Here is a 14,562-nt window from a genome sequence, read left to right as displayed (position 1 = left end):
TCCAGGGTCTTAAGCAAATGAGTCTTTTCCCTTTTCCCCATTGTGACATTGTGATTTAAATAAGAAAAATATATTTGGTCTTCCTGCCTGTTTCTGGCAGAGTTCCTAAAATGCTTGGAATTTCTTAGGGGATAAGTGCAGAGGGGCATCTTTTAATACTTAGGCTTTTCTCTTGGTTTTTTATTTTTGGCTGTGCTGGCTCTTCATTGCTGCATGTGGGCTTTCTCTAACTGAGGCAAGCAAGGGTTACTCTTGTGATGTGCAGACTTATTGCAGTGGCTTCTCGAGTTGCGGGAGCACAGGCTCTAGGTGCGCAGGCTCCGTAGCTGTGGCACATGGGCTTAGTTGCTCCACAGCATGTGGGATCTTCCTGGACCAGGGATCAAATCTGTGTCCCATGCATTGGCAGGAGGATTCTTATCCACTGTGCCACCAGCCATCAGGGAAGTCCTCCTCAGTTTCTGAAGTAGCTGCACAGCCACACAGGTGAGAGAAGCATCTTGTTATCATAACAAATCCCTCAACATCTGAGTTTTATGTTAATGAGGAAAACTCCTAAGGATACACGTAGTTGCCAGGGGCCAAGGTGTGTGAGCAAGTTAGAATCTTCACCCCTAGCACCTGAGAGGAGGGGACAGGGTGGGGTTCAGTCAGTCCCCAGAGGTCAATGACTCAGCCCATCACACCTACACAACGAACCCCCATAAAAATGCAGACACTGGTTGCTGAACTGGTGGAGGTGCTGGGGGTGTGCCCGGAGAGGGTTGGAAGCTCTACTGCCCTGCCCCCTGCATCCTGAGCATCTCTTCCTCCTGGCTGATCCTGAGTTCTATCCTTTTACAATGAACCAGTGATAAGTAAATTGTTCTTCTCAATATTTATTTGGCTTCTTCAGATCAATTCACCAAGGTGAGTAATTGTTGCAGCAGGCGGGATCTACTTCCCTGACCACGGATTGAATCCGGGCCCACATAAGCTGGGAGCTGGGGGGGTCTTGGCCACTGGACCACCAGGGAAGTCCCTAAACTGTTATTTCTGAGTTCTGTGAGCCACTCTAGCAGATCAGTGGAATCTGGTCAGGGAACTAAGATCCCACATGCCTTCAAGCAACTAAGCTCTGACGGTTGCCACACTGAAAGATCCTGCAAGCCACAACTAAGACCCAATGCAGCCAAATACGTTTTTTTTTTTAAGTAGTATGCATTCTGAAGTTGTTGTATATTCTATAAAGTATTCCATATATGTCAATCAATTCAAGATTGCAGACAGTGTAGTTCAGATATTCTATGTCTTTAATATTTTATCTAGTTCTACCAACTTCTGAAAATGGAGTGTTAAAATTTCCAATTATAAAATTGCCCACTTTTCTTTATTTATTTCTGTCAGTTTTTACTTTGTGATTTTGGAGGCTGTGATATTAAGCACATAATATATTAATAACCCAGAATTCTAAATTTTGTGTATAACACTAAAATCACATTCATAATTGTAACCCAATTACACATTAAACAATTACTCACCTTGGTGAATTGATCCTTTTATCATCATAAAATCCTTCTATATCTACGATAATATACCTGTTCTTGAATTCTATTTTATCTGATATTAATATATCCACTTCAGCTTTCTTATGATTAGTGTTTTCATTGTATATTCTTTTTCATCTTTTTAATTTTCTGTATTTAAAGTATCTTTTACATAAATCAATGTTTTTTAGCTCAGTCTCCCAAATGAGACCTAATCAAACTTAGAAGCTTTAGCACAGCAAACTATAAGGAAAATGAAAAGACAGACTGCTATATAATTTTTGCAAATTATGCAACCAACAAGGACCTACTTTCCAAAATATACTAACAGCTCATACAACTCAATAACAAAATACCAAACAATCCAATCAAATAAATGGGCAGATGATCTAGACATTTCTTCAAGGAGACATCCAAATGGCCAACAGGTACATGAAAAGATGCTCAATATTGCTAGTTGTAGCAACATTTAAGCCAAAACTACAATGAGGTACTACTTCACACAAGTCAGAATGGCCATCATTAATAAGCCTACAGAGAATTTCCTGGTGGTCCAGTGGTCAGGACTCTGCACTTCCACTGCAGGAGGTTAGGGGTTTGATCCCTGGTCAGAGAACTAAGATCCTACCTGCCTTGGGGCAACTAAGCCCATGTGACACAACTAGATCCTGTGCACCGTGATGAAAGATCCCACATCTCAATGAGACACTGTGTGCAGCAACTAAAACCCAATGCAGTCTAATTAATTAATTTTAAAAGGTAATGTTATTAGCAGGAGAAAGATAAAGCAGAAACAAGGACACAAAGAGCTCTTGTCAGCTAATGTAGATTGTTAATATCCTTTCAGCTGCCTATAACCCTCTTATCCCATTAGGTTGATCCTTGTGCAGAAAGAATCTCAATCAGTGTTACTTTTCATCTTGGTTGCACATTGATTAACATGAGAATTTTTTAATTAACTTATTTTTATTGAAGTATAGTTGATTTATAATATTGTGTTAGTTTCTTGTGGACAGCAAAATGATTTGGTTATAACTTTTTCAGATTCTTTTGTTATCAGTTCAGTTCAGTTCAGTCGCTCAGTCGTGTCCGGTTCTTTGCGACCCCATGAATCACAGCACGCTTAGGTTATTATAAAATATTGAGCATAGCTCTCTGTGCTACACAGTAGGTCCTTTTTGTTTACCCATTTTATATATAGTAGTTTGGATATGTTATTTCCAAATTCCTAACTTATCCCCCTCCAGGACTTTTTCCCTTTGGTAAGAAGTTTGTTTTCTATGTCTGTGAGTCTGTTTTGTAAATAAGTTTATTTGTATCATTTTTTAGATTCCACAAATAAATCATATTTGTCTCTGTCTGACTTACTTAATTTAGTATGATAATCTCTAGGTCCATCCTATGCGTGTATACTAAGTCGCTTCAGTCGTGTCCAACTCTTAGTGACCCTTTGGACTGTAGCTCACCAGGCTCTTCTGTCCAAGGAATTCTCCAGGCAACAATACTGGAGTGGATTGCCATATCCTCCTCTAGGGGATCTTCCCCATTCAAGGATTGAACCCCCATCTCTTATGTCTCCTGCATTGGCAGGCAGGTTCTTTACCACTAGCACCACTTGGGAAAACCAATATTTGGAGGTCTGTACAATCAGGAGATAGTGCATAATTATTTCATCAATTCACTGCCTTCTATTCATCATGAATTTCTCCATGTTGATGGTAGGCTGAACACATACTGAAAGTTTTCTCACATTTCTTATATTTGTAGCATTTTTCTCCTGCATGAATTTTCTGGTGTTGAATAAGAGAAGAACTCTGGCTAAAGGCTTTGTCACAATCATTGCATTTATATGGTTTCTCTCCAGTGTGAGTTCTTAGATGCTTCGTCAGGGACGAGCTCTGGCTGAAGGCTTTCTCACATTCTTTACACTTGTAAGGTTTCTCTCCAGTATGAATTCTCTGATGCCTTATGAGAGCTGAGCGGTCACTGAAGGCTTTCCCACATTCATGACATTTGTAAGGTTTCTCCCCGGTGTGGGTTCCTTGATGTTGAATAAGAGCTGAACAGTAACTGAAGGCTTTCCCACATTCACTGCATTCATACGGCTTCTCCCCTGTGTGAGTTCTCTGATGCTGAGTTAGGCCTGACCTGTCACTAAAGGCCTTCCCACACTCTTTACACCCGTAGGGTTTTTCTCCAGTATGGACCCTCTGATGTTTAATAAGGGAGGAGGTGTCATTGAAAGCTTTCCCACACTCTTTACATCTATAGGGTTTCTCTCCGGTGTGTATTCTATGGTGCTGGATGAGGTACGTGCTTTGGTTGAAGGCCTTCCCACATTCATTGCACTCGTAGGGCCTTTCTCCGGTATGAATGATATGATGTTGAATAAGGGCTGAACGGTGACTGAAGGCTTTCCCACATTCATTGCACTCGTAGGGTTTCTCTCCAGTGTGGATTCTCTGATGCTGGATAAGGGATGAGCTCCGGGTGAAGGCCTTCCCACATTCAGTACATACATAGGGCTTCTCTCCTGTGTGAATCCTCTGATGTAGGATAAAAGTTGAGTAGTAGCTGAAGGACTTGCCACACTCATTGCACTTCCAAGGCTTTTTCACTGAGTAAATGTCCTGATGTTTAATTGGGTTTGAACTTTCCCCGATTTCAGTACAGTCCTCCATAGGGTTTCTCTTGTGCTTAATTATGACTTGCCTTAAATCTTTCTTCTGATTTCCTTGCTGCCTTTCTAACATGCCTCCACATTCCCAGGTTTTTATCCATCTGGAGTCCCAGGAATCATCCTTTATAAGTCTTTCTATTATCAGCTCCCTTTCTGATGATACTCCTTCAGAAACTTCCTGCATGGAAAGGGACACTTTAGTTTCAGGTGCAGATTCAGAATCTGAAATAAATAAAGAGTACAAATATTTGTGTTCTCTGTGCAGAGAGAAAGAAAACTGCTGAGGTGGCAAGAAGTTAAAGAAAATTAAATTGATGTCCTTTAAAAATGTTTGTTTGAATGTTCTCAGCACAAGCCTCATGGCAATGGCAGGTGACAAAGTTTCAGAGATGGGAAAATGATGAAGCTGAAGCACAATACAAGGTCAGACAATGACAATGCTACACCTGAAAGAATGGAAAACTGAACAGACTAGCCAGGGAAGAAGATAAGCAGGCAGGATGAAAATAAATGTCAACAAAATAACTGAAGAAGTGGGCGGGGTGGGGGGATGAAAACACAGGTCGAGACTGGGCAGTTTTGAAAAAGTATTGGACAAAAAAATCACTTACATGAAGACATATATTAGTGACAACCATACTTGATTTTTTTAATCATTATCTTTAGTCCTTTTTTAAAAGCAGATTTTTTTTGTTTGTTTAGCGTATGCTTTCTCTATGATTTTGTGTCTCCACTAACCACTGCCCCCTCCCTCCCTTCCTTCTTTCCTTCCCTTCTTTTCTTCCTCCCTTCCTTCTTTCCCTTTCTCTCACCTTTCTTCCTTCCTTCCTTTATGGCCAAAGTCAAATTTCTCAGATTTTGGACATCATCTCATCACACACTTGCTCCTGACTCACCACAGTCTGGCTTCTCTCCCCACCACTCAGTTGGAATTGCTCTCACCAAAGTCACTAACCATTTATATGTCACCTAAATCCAGTGGATCCTTTTCATCTGTTGGGCCTCTCAACAGCACTTGACACCATGTGCTCCTCCTAACAACATTTTCCTGGTGCTTTTCTCCCCATCTTTATTGAGATAGAATCAACATACATTCTCTCTTGACTTCTGTATTGCTAAGCTCTCCAGATATTTTCTCCTGATCCCTACTTATTTAGAAGTTTTCCTGCTGTTTCTTCTTCTGAAATGATGCTTCTCAGTGTTCTGTCTTAGGCTCCCCTCTTTGGTCCCTGCCCCCTCCCACTGTCTCCTTTAAAGACATCATCCAAGACTTCCCGCTGGTCTAGAGGTTAAGAATCCACCTGCCAATGCAGGGGACATGGGTTTGATCCCTGCTCCAGGAAGATTCCACATGCTGCAGGGCAACTAAGTTTGTGGGCTGCAACTAGTGAAGCCCACACACCCTAGAGCCCATGCTCCACAGAGAGAGAAGCCACTGCAATGAGAAGCCCACACACCACAAGTAGAAGGTAGACCTTGCTCTCCGAAACTAGAGAAAGCCCGAGCAGCAACAAAGACACAGCACAGCCAGAAAAATAAAAATAATAAATAAACAAAATTAAATATATATATATGTAAAGGAGTTGTCCTTTTTCATTTCGACAGATGGTGAACTTCCACATGCCAGGAGAGAAAAGAAGCCCAATTCTGAGCTCAAAGGGATCAGGGATCCCCTACAGGATCAGAGCTCTCTGGATCGTAAGCAAAACTATGGCATTTGGACGTCATTAGTCACAGTGGAAGTTTTATGTCACACTGCCGGAGAAGGCAATGGCAAGCCACTCCGGTACTCTTGCCTGGAAAATCCCATGGATGGAGGAGCCTGGTGGGCTGCAGTCCATGGGGTCGCTAGGGGTTGGACATGACTGAGCGACTTCACTTTCACTTTTCACTTTCACACATTGGAGAAGGAAATGGCAACCTACTCCAGTGTTCTTGCCTGGAGAATCCCAGGGACGGAGGAGCCTGGTGGGCTTCCGTCTATGGGGTCACACAGAGTCGGACACAACTGAAGTGACTTAGCAGCTTAGCAGCAACAAGCAGTATGCATTGAAAAATAACTTTCTTACCCCAAAATACCAGGTTCCCACAATTCTCCACCTTCATATCCATGCTCATGTACCTTCGGGCAGAATTCATCTGTTCCTCCTCCACACAGGTGAAGTCCATTTCCTCATCCTGCTGCTGCTGCTGCTAAGTCACTTCAGTCGTGTCCGACTCTGTGTGACCCCATTGACGGAAGCCCACCAGGCTCCCCCGTCCCTGGGATTCTCCAGGCAAGAACACTGGAGTGGGTTGCCATTTCCTTCTCCAATGTGTGAAAGTGAAGTCGCTCAGTCGTGTCCGACCCTTAGCGACCCCACGGACTGCAGCCTACCAGGCTCCTCCATCCATGGGATTTTCTAGGCAAGCTATCGTCAATTCCTGGAAGAATAAGTACATTCTTATAGGATTTGGTGATCCTTTCGGGAAGAGAACAATCTGGAATAGGAAGTTCTTTTTAATCTGAATGTTAAAACTTTATTTTAACCATTTTAATGGAATATTCTAAATTTTCTAAGTATCAGTCTGTGTTAGGGAAAACAGTAATAATAGCTAACATTTATCATTTTTTTCTATGTATTAAGTCCTTTGAACAACCTTGTAATAATAACTATATTAGGTAAGTGCCATTATTAATATTATCTACAGATGTAAGGACAGAACTGAGATTTGGACCCAGGCAGTCTGACATCAAAGTAAGACTCTTTTTCTAAATTTATTTTTTATACAATTATTACAGGTTCAGTTCAGTTCAGTTCAGTCTCTTAGTCGTGTCCAACTCTTTGTGACCCCATGAACCACAGCACGCCAGGCCTCCCTGTCCATCACCAACTCCCAGAGTTCACTCAAACTCATGTCCATCGAGTCGGTGATGCCATCCAGCCATCTCATTCTCTGTCGTCCCCGTCTCCTCCCACAACCAATCCCTCCTAACATCAGACTTTTTTCCAGTGAGTCAACTCGTCGCACGAGGTGCCAAAGTATTGCAGTTTCAGCTTTAGCATCAGTCCTTCCAGTGAACACCCAGGATTGATCTCCTTTATAATGGACTGGTTGGATCTCCTTACAGTCCAAAGGACTCTCAAGAGTCTTCTCCAGCACCACAGTCCAAAAGCATCAATTCTTCGGTGATCAGCTTTCTTCACAGTCCAACTCTCACATCCATACATGACCACAGGAAAAACCATGGCCTTGACTAGACGGACCTTGGTTGGCAAAGTAATGTCTCTGCTTTTTAATATGCTATCTAGGCTGGTCATAATTTTCCTTCCAAGGAGTAAGCGTCTTTTCATTTCATGGCGGAAATCAGCATCCACAGTGATTTTGGAGCCCCCAAAAATAAAGTCTGACACTGTTTCCACTGTTTCCCCATCTATTTCCCATGAAGTGATGGGACCAGATGCCATGATCTTCATTTTCTGAATGTTGAGCTTCAAGCCAACCTTTTCACTCTCCTCTTTCACTTTCATCAAGAGGCCTTTGAGTTCCTCTTCACTTTCTGCCATAAGGATGGTGTCATCTGCATATCTGAGGTTATTTATATTTCTCCCAGCAATCTTGATTCCAGCTTGTGCTTCTTCCAGCCCAGCGTTCCTCATGATGTACTCTGCATGTAAGTTAAATAAGCAGGGTGACAATAGACAACCTTGACGTACTCCTTTTCCTATTTGGAACCAGTCTGTTGTTCCATGTCCGGTTCTAACTGTTGCTTCCTGACCTGCATACAGGTTTCTCAAGAGGCAGGTCAAGTGGTCTGGTATTCCCATCTCTTTCAGAATTTTCCACAGTTTATTGTGATCCACACAGTCAAAGGCTTTGGCATAGTCAATGAAGCAGAAATAGATGTTTTTCTGGAACTCTCTTGCTTTCTCCATGATCCAGCGGATGTTGGCAATTTGATCTCTGGTGCCTCTGCCTTTTCTAAAACCTGCTTGAACATCTGGAAGTTCACGATTCACAGTCAGCTCCTGGTCTTGTTTTTGCTAACTGTATAGAGCTTCTACATCTTTGGCTGCAAAGAATATAATCAATCTGATTTCGGTGTTGACCATCTGGTGATGTCCATGTGTAGAGTCTTCTCTTGTGTTGTTGGAAGAGGGTGTTTGCTATGACCAGTGCGTTCTCTTGGCAAAACTCTATTAGCCTTTGCCCTGCTTCATTTCGTGCTCCAAGGCCAAATTTGTCTGTTACTCCAGGTGTTTCTTGACTTCCTACTTTTGCATTCCAGTCCCTTATAATGAAAAGAACATCTTTTTTGGGTGTTAGTTCTAAAAGGTCTTGTAGGTCTTCATAGAACTGTTCAACTTCGGCTTCTTCAGCATTACTGGTTGGGGCATAGACTTGGATTACTGTAATATTGAATGGTTTGCTTGGAAACGAACAGAAATCATTCTGTCATTTTTAAGATTGTACTGCATTTCGGACTCTTTTGTTGACCATGATGGCTACTCCATTTCTTCTAAGGGATTCCTGCCCACAGTAGTAGATATAATGGTCATCTGAGTTAAATTCACCCATTCCAGTCCATTTTAGTTTGATGATTCCTAGAATGTCGACGTTCACTCTTGCCATCTCCTGTTTGACCACTTCCAATTTGCCTTGATTCATGGACCTAACCTTCCAGGTTCCTATGCAATATTGCTCTTTACAGCATCGGACCTTGCTTCTATCATCACTCACATCCACAACTTGGTATTTGTTTCGCTTTGGCTCCATCCCTTCATTCTTTCTGGAGTTATTTCTCCACTGATCTCCAGTAGCATACTGAGCACCTACCGACCTAGGGAATTCCTCATTCAGTATCCTGTCATTTTGCCCTTTGATACTGTTCATGGGGTTCTCAAGGCAAGTATACTGAAGTGGTTTGCCATTCCCTTCTCCAGTGGACCACATTCTGTGGTCCATTTTACAGGTTACTTTCCATTTATAGTTATTAGAAAATATTGGCTATATTCCCCATGTTGCAAATACCCCCACCACTGGTAACCACTAATTTTACCTCTGGGAGTCTGTAAAGCTACCAGAATGCCACACTCTTGGCCTCCCCTCCCTGCCTCACTGGTCACTGGTCTTCTCAGTCTCCTTTGCTGTCTCCTCTTTATCTCCCTGACCTCAAAGTGTTGGAAGCTACAGTAATAAGATCTCATCTCTTTTCTGCTGCTGCTGCTGAGTCACTTCAGTCGCGTCCGACTCTGTGTGACCCCATAGACGGCAGCCCACCAGGCTCCCCCGTCCCTGGGATTCTCCAGGCAAGAACACTGGAGCAGGTTGCCATTTCCTTCTCCAATGTGTGAAAGTGAAAAGTGAAAGTGAAGTCACTTGGTCATGTCTGACTCGTAGCGACCCCATGAACTGCAGCCCACCAGCCTCCTCCATCCATGGGATTTTCTAGGCAACAGTACTGGAGTGGCTTGCCATTGCCTTCTCCGCATCTCTTTTCTACCTACATTTATTTGCTAGTGATTACAGCTTCATAGTTTGAAATACCATTCACACAGACTCCTCCCAAATTTAAAGCTCCAGCCTGAGCTACCCCCAGAGCTTCAAGTCTTCAAAGAAAAATTACTTTGGTTCAGTTCTTCAGATGAGATTTCCATGAACCTCTGAAGTGAGATGAAAGGAAGAAATGAGGACACACTGAACACCAAACTGAGATTTCACGGGAGGGAAATGAAACTCAAACCTGCCTGGAACTCAACAAGACGAAGCTCTCCAGTAGGTTGCATTTCTTCTGTGCTCTGTTCCTGGGACAAAGAAACATCTTCTGTAGTCATAGCTGGAAGGAGCAGAAGTAAAGCCATGAAGGGGATAAACTCTATCTTCCCACTTACAAATTCACAAGGACAGAAGCTATCACAAGCCAGAGGAATTATATACACAAGACCTACTCTACTTAACTCAAAAGGATCAGATAAGGATAGAGGAAGATAATAACATGAAAGCACTTTGACCAAACAGTTAAATGCACACATGATATGTCATTATTTTGGTACACTCCTACAGGAGTGGAAAAGTGTGGCCTGTTCTTTACCACAAAAACAAGCACTGTGGAATATTCTCCCGTCCACAGCACCAGAGGGAATGTGTATGAGCACAGAAGCACTGAAAGAGGAAGCTGAGAGAGGGGACTGTATGACAAGGAGCCTACTTAGTGATTTCCAAACATGACGGCTTACGGAGTTTCTCTACTTTGGGGTCTTCTCCTGACATGTGTCTGTCTCCCTTTCCCAACATGCAGGGGCACCTACCCTTTTCATTCTTATCGAGGGTATTTCCTCCATTTGTCCCCACTTTCAACTCCATGTTTATTTTCGTAATTCTTACCATTTTCCTCAACTTCAATGGTCAGATAATCCATGATCAGCTTTTCCTTGTCCTTTTATTATTGCTAGGACTTCCTCCTAATTCACTGTTTAAGATGAGATAAACATGGACTTTTCAGCAATATATAATCCACTTTTTTGTATAAATCATTCAACTCTACTCTGAAGCTTCAGGGAGAGATTTTGGGGTTAGCCTTGCCCCACTCTGAAATTGATTACACTCCCTGGGGCATCTCCCTCTACCTCTACTTCTAGGAGGCTTATTTCTATACATTTAAGTCCTAGGGCCTCAGTAGTAACTCTGTTTTACTTAGAACATTCATAATTTAGCCTAGATTAAACTTCACAGTTGGAAGACCCTTCTCTGGAGTGCCCAGGTCAGTCACTACGTTCCACACCAAGGCAAAAACAGTGACTGTGAGCCTTAGTCACACACCGGTTCTGTATGATGCACAAATTCTCCTAAGACCCTGAAGCACAAAAATGGCTATAAGCTGGCCTGTGATTAACGTCGCAGTAAGGAACGCTGGGCTGGAAGAAGCACAAGCTGGAATCAAGATTGCTGGGAGAAATATCAATAACCTCAGATATGCAGATGACACTACCCTTATGGCAGAAAGTGAAGAGGAACTCAAAAGCCTCTTGATGAAAGTGAAAGAGGAGAGTGAAAAGGTTGGCTTGAAGCTCAACATTCAGAAAACAAAGATCATGGCATCTGGTCCCATCGCTTCATGGGAAATAGATGGAAAAACAGTGGAAACAGTGTCAGACTTTATTTTTTTGGGCTCCAAAATCACTGAAGATGCTGATTGCAGCCAGGAAATTAAAAGACGCTTACTCCTTGGAAGGAAAGTTATGACCAACCTAGATAGTATATTAAAAAGCAGAGACATTACTTTGCCAACCAAGGTCTGTCTAGTCAAGGCTATGGTTTTTCCCATGGTCATGTATGGATGTGAGAGTTGGACTGTGAAGAAAGCTGATTGCCGAAGAATTGATGCTTTTGAACTGTGGTGTTGGAGAAGACTCTTGAGAGTCCCTTGAACTGCAAGGAGATCCAACCAGTCCATTATAAAGGAGATCAGTCCTGGGTGTTCATTGGAAGGACTGATGCTAAAAGTGAAACTCCAATACTTTGGCCACCTCATGCGACGAGTTGACTCACTGGAAAAGACTCTGATGATGGGAAAGGTTGGGGGCGGGAGGAGAAGGGGACGACAGAGAATGAGATGGCTGGATGGCATCACTTACTCTGTGGACATGAGTTTGGGTGAACTTCGGGAGTTGGTGATGGACAGGGAGGCCTGGCGTGCTGTGATTCATGGGGTCGCGGAGAGTCGGACACGACTGAGCGACTGAACTGAACTGAACTAAAAAAGTAGGGCTCCCAGTTACTCAATCCTTCCTACTCATAAAACACAAGGCAATTGATAGGTGGGATCCTTATACGTCTGATTCTTCACTCGCTCTTTAAGACCCTGAAAATAAAACAGGCCGGGATTCCCTTGCACGTTCAGAGTCGAACCCCTTACTCTGGACCCCAAATATAGGCAGCCCCGAAAACTCTAATCCAGACACCCTCCCTCCCCCCACCCCAACTCCCGGTGGCTCAGTTGTTAAAAGAGTTGGCTTGCAATGCACGATACTCGGGTTCGATCCCTGGGAGAAGGAAATGGCATTCTTGACTGGAAATCCCAAGGACAGAGCCGCCTGGTGGGCTACAGTCCATGATCCATGGGGGTCACAAGAGTCGGACACGATTTAATGACTAAACCACCAAACTCTAATAGCGCAAGCACAGAAGGGCAATGAGTAAGACATGGACTCCATTCTTTTCTGTCGCCAAAGTTCAGAACCTGTCGTGTTTCAGTGTAGTGACAGGACCTAAAGCCAACACCAGCGGGAGGCGCTCTAGCTCTCCGAACCTCGGAAGCCGAGCGCTCCAACCCCACTCTCCCCTTCCCCAAACCCCCCGTCGGCCACGCCCCCTTCAGGCTCCCGGACTCCATTTCCCAGAGTACGTAGCGGCAACCTCACTTCCGGGGCGCCCCTCAGCTCAGAACAAGGGTAGCCGGCTCGCTACCCAGCCGGAAATACCCGGGGGAGAGCCCGGGGGTGGGGCCGGGAGGCGGGCAAGGCCCAGCCCTTTTCCCGCTGAGGCCGGAACCTGGGCGCCCGGCCCCCGCTGCGGCAGGTGGCGTTAGAGCGGCGCGCTTGACGGACGGGTGGCGGAGACTCGCGCCTCTGACCCGGCTTTCTCTTACCCACGGACTCGTTGCGGACCTGGCTCCGGCTCCAGGGCTGGATCCCCTCCGGGCTGCGCTCTGGGAGGGGCGGGAGAGGCGGACACCGTCGCCTTCTGGACCCACCGAGCTGCAGGGAGACAAAAGGCTCGAGCCCGAGGCTCTGTCTGGAGTCGCATCTGCGCACTTGGAGGCGACCGCGCCGGGTCGGGGGTCCCAGCGGAAGAACTTCACTTCCCAGAGGGCTCGGGGACAGCGGTGTCTGTTCTGGGGCGTCTGCAGAGCGAGGGGAGAGAACTGCGGGCTTTCCTAGTCGGCCTCGAAGTGGAGATCATTCTCTACTTGATCTCTTTTCTGAATAAACTGAGAAGCTCCGAGCGATTTTAGCGTCTGATTATTCGCTGGGGGTGGGCGATGCGGCGCTATGACACAGTCTTTTTGCTAGTATTTCGTTCTTATGATAGTCTCAATTCTGGAAACCGAATGCTAACGCTGATTTGGTTTAAAGCGTTCTGGCTGATTTAAAAAGCAAAAGCATTGGAAGGGGTGAGAAGCCGTTCTGATAAATGAAAGAAGTATGAATTGGCAAGGGAAAGATGTAAGAAAAAAGCAAACAGAATTGTGCGGACCTAGGACCGTCAGTCCGGAGAAGGCAATGGCAAGCCACTCCAGTACTCTTGCCTAGAAAATCCCATGGATGGAGGAGCCTGGTAGGCTGCAGTCCGTGGGGTTGCTAAGGGTCGGACACGACTGAGCGACTTCACTTTCACTTTTCACTTTCCACTTTAACACATTGGAGAAGGAAATGGCAACCCACTCCAGTGTTCTTGCCTGGAGAATCCCCAGGGACAGGGGAGCCTGGTGGGCTTCCGTCTATGGGGTCACACAGAGTCGGACACGACTGAAGTGACTTAGCAGCAGCAGGACCGTCAGTCAGATGGTTGGATGGCATCACCGACTCAATGGACATGACTTTGGGTAGGCTCCGGGAGTTGGTGTTGGACAGGGAAGCCTGGCGTGCTGCGGTTCATGGGGTCGCAAAGAGTCGGACACGACTAAGTGACTTCACTTCACTTTTTCCCTGGATGGCGGAACTTCCCTCTGGCACCTGCTGATCCTTAGGCAGCTACTGTGTTAGTGGGAACCCATCCACCCCCACCCGCACGAACACACACATTCCTCTGGCTTAGGCGCTATGGGAAATACCTCGGTCCGGGAGAAGGGGCCGGACCGGCAGCGCTGCTCGGAGGATCCTCAAAAGCCCAGGGACCGCAGGTTCTTTCGGCAGGCGGGGCTCGTGTTGTCCGAGCCCCTTCTCCTAACTCTGCCTGCCTCTACTTTTTCCACCTTTCCACCTTGCTTGTTCGTTATTCAGTCGCTCAGTCGTTTCCAACTCTTTGTGACCGCATGGACTGCAGCACGCCAAGCTTCCCTGTACTATTAATACATCCCAAACCCTCTGGACGCAATGGATAATAAATATTGAATTCTGCGACGGAGAAGTGAAGGAAGTTAGCACATAAAATATGAAACAGACTAATACATAAAACACATTACCTTGTCATCCAGGTCACTGTTATACCCTCAATCCTGAGATTTCACTATTAACCTTTTAAAGGCCACACCCCGGGAGCTTTCCTGGTGGGACAGTGGCTAAGGGTTTGGCCTTACAATTCAGGGGACACAGGTTCGATCCCTTGTTCGGTAACTAAGGTCTCTGCGACGCAGCCAAATAAATACACACTGAA

The 14,562-nt window shown here is 45.0% G+C and overlaps 1 protein-coding gene across 1 annotated transcript; it reads right to left on the bottom strand.

Annotated features, from left to right (window-relative positions):
* Window positions 1-3,214: 3,214 nt before the first annotated feature.
* LOC148773613 (uncharacterized) lies at window positions 3,215-10,022 on the bottom strand. The gene is made up of 4 exons (XM_088832998.1): window positions 9,936-10,022; window positions 7,892-7,906; window positions 6,276-6,387; window positions 3,215-4,428 (listed from the first exon to the last, which is right to left on the bottom strand). Exons 1-4 carry the CDS (start codon window positions 10,020-10,022, stop codon window positions 3,215-3,217), a joined length of 1,428 nt encoding a protein of 475 aa, XP_088689124.1.
* Window positions 10,023-14,562: the final 4,540 nt, after the last annotated feature.

Source organism: Moschus berezovskii, chromosome 27, assembly GCF_049115385.1.
Source record: "Moschus berezovskii isolate FMDL1 chromosome 27, NW_MosBer_1.0, whole genome shotgun sequence".
Lineage (NCBI taxonomy): Eukaryota > Metazoa > Chordata > Mammalia > Artiodactyla > Moschidae > Moschus > Moschus berezovskii.
Note: the sequence above shows the minus strand (reverse complement) of the source record. Positions and strands in the feature narration are given on the sequence as shown.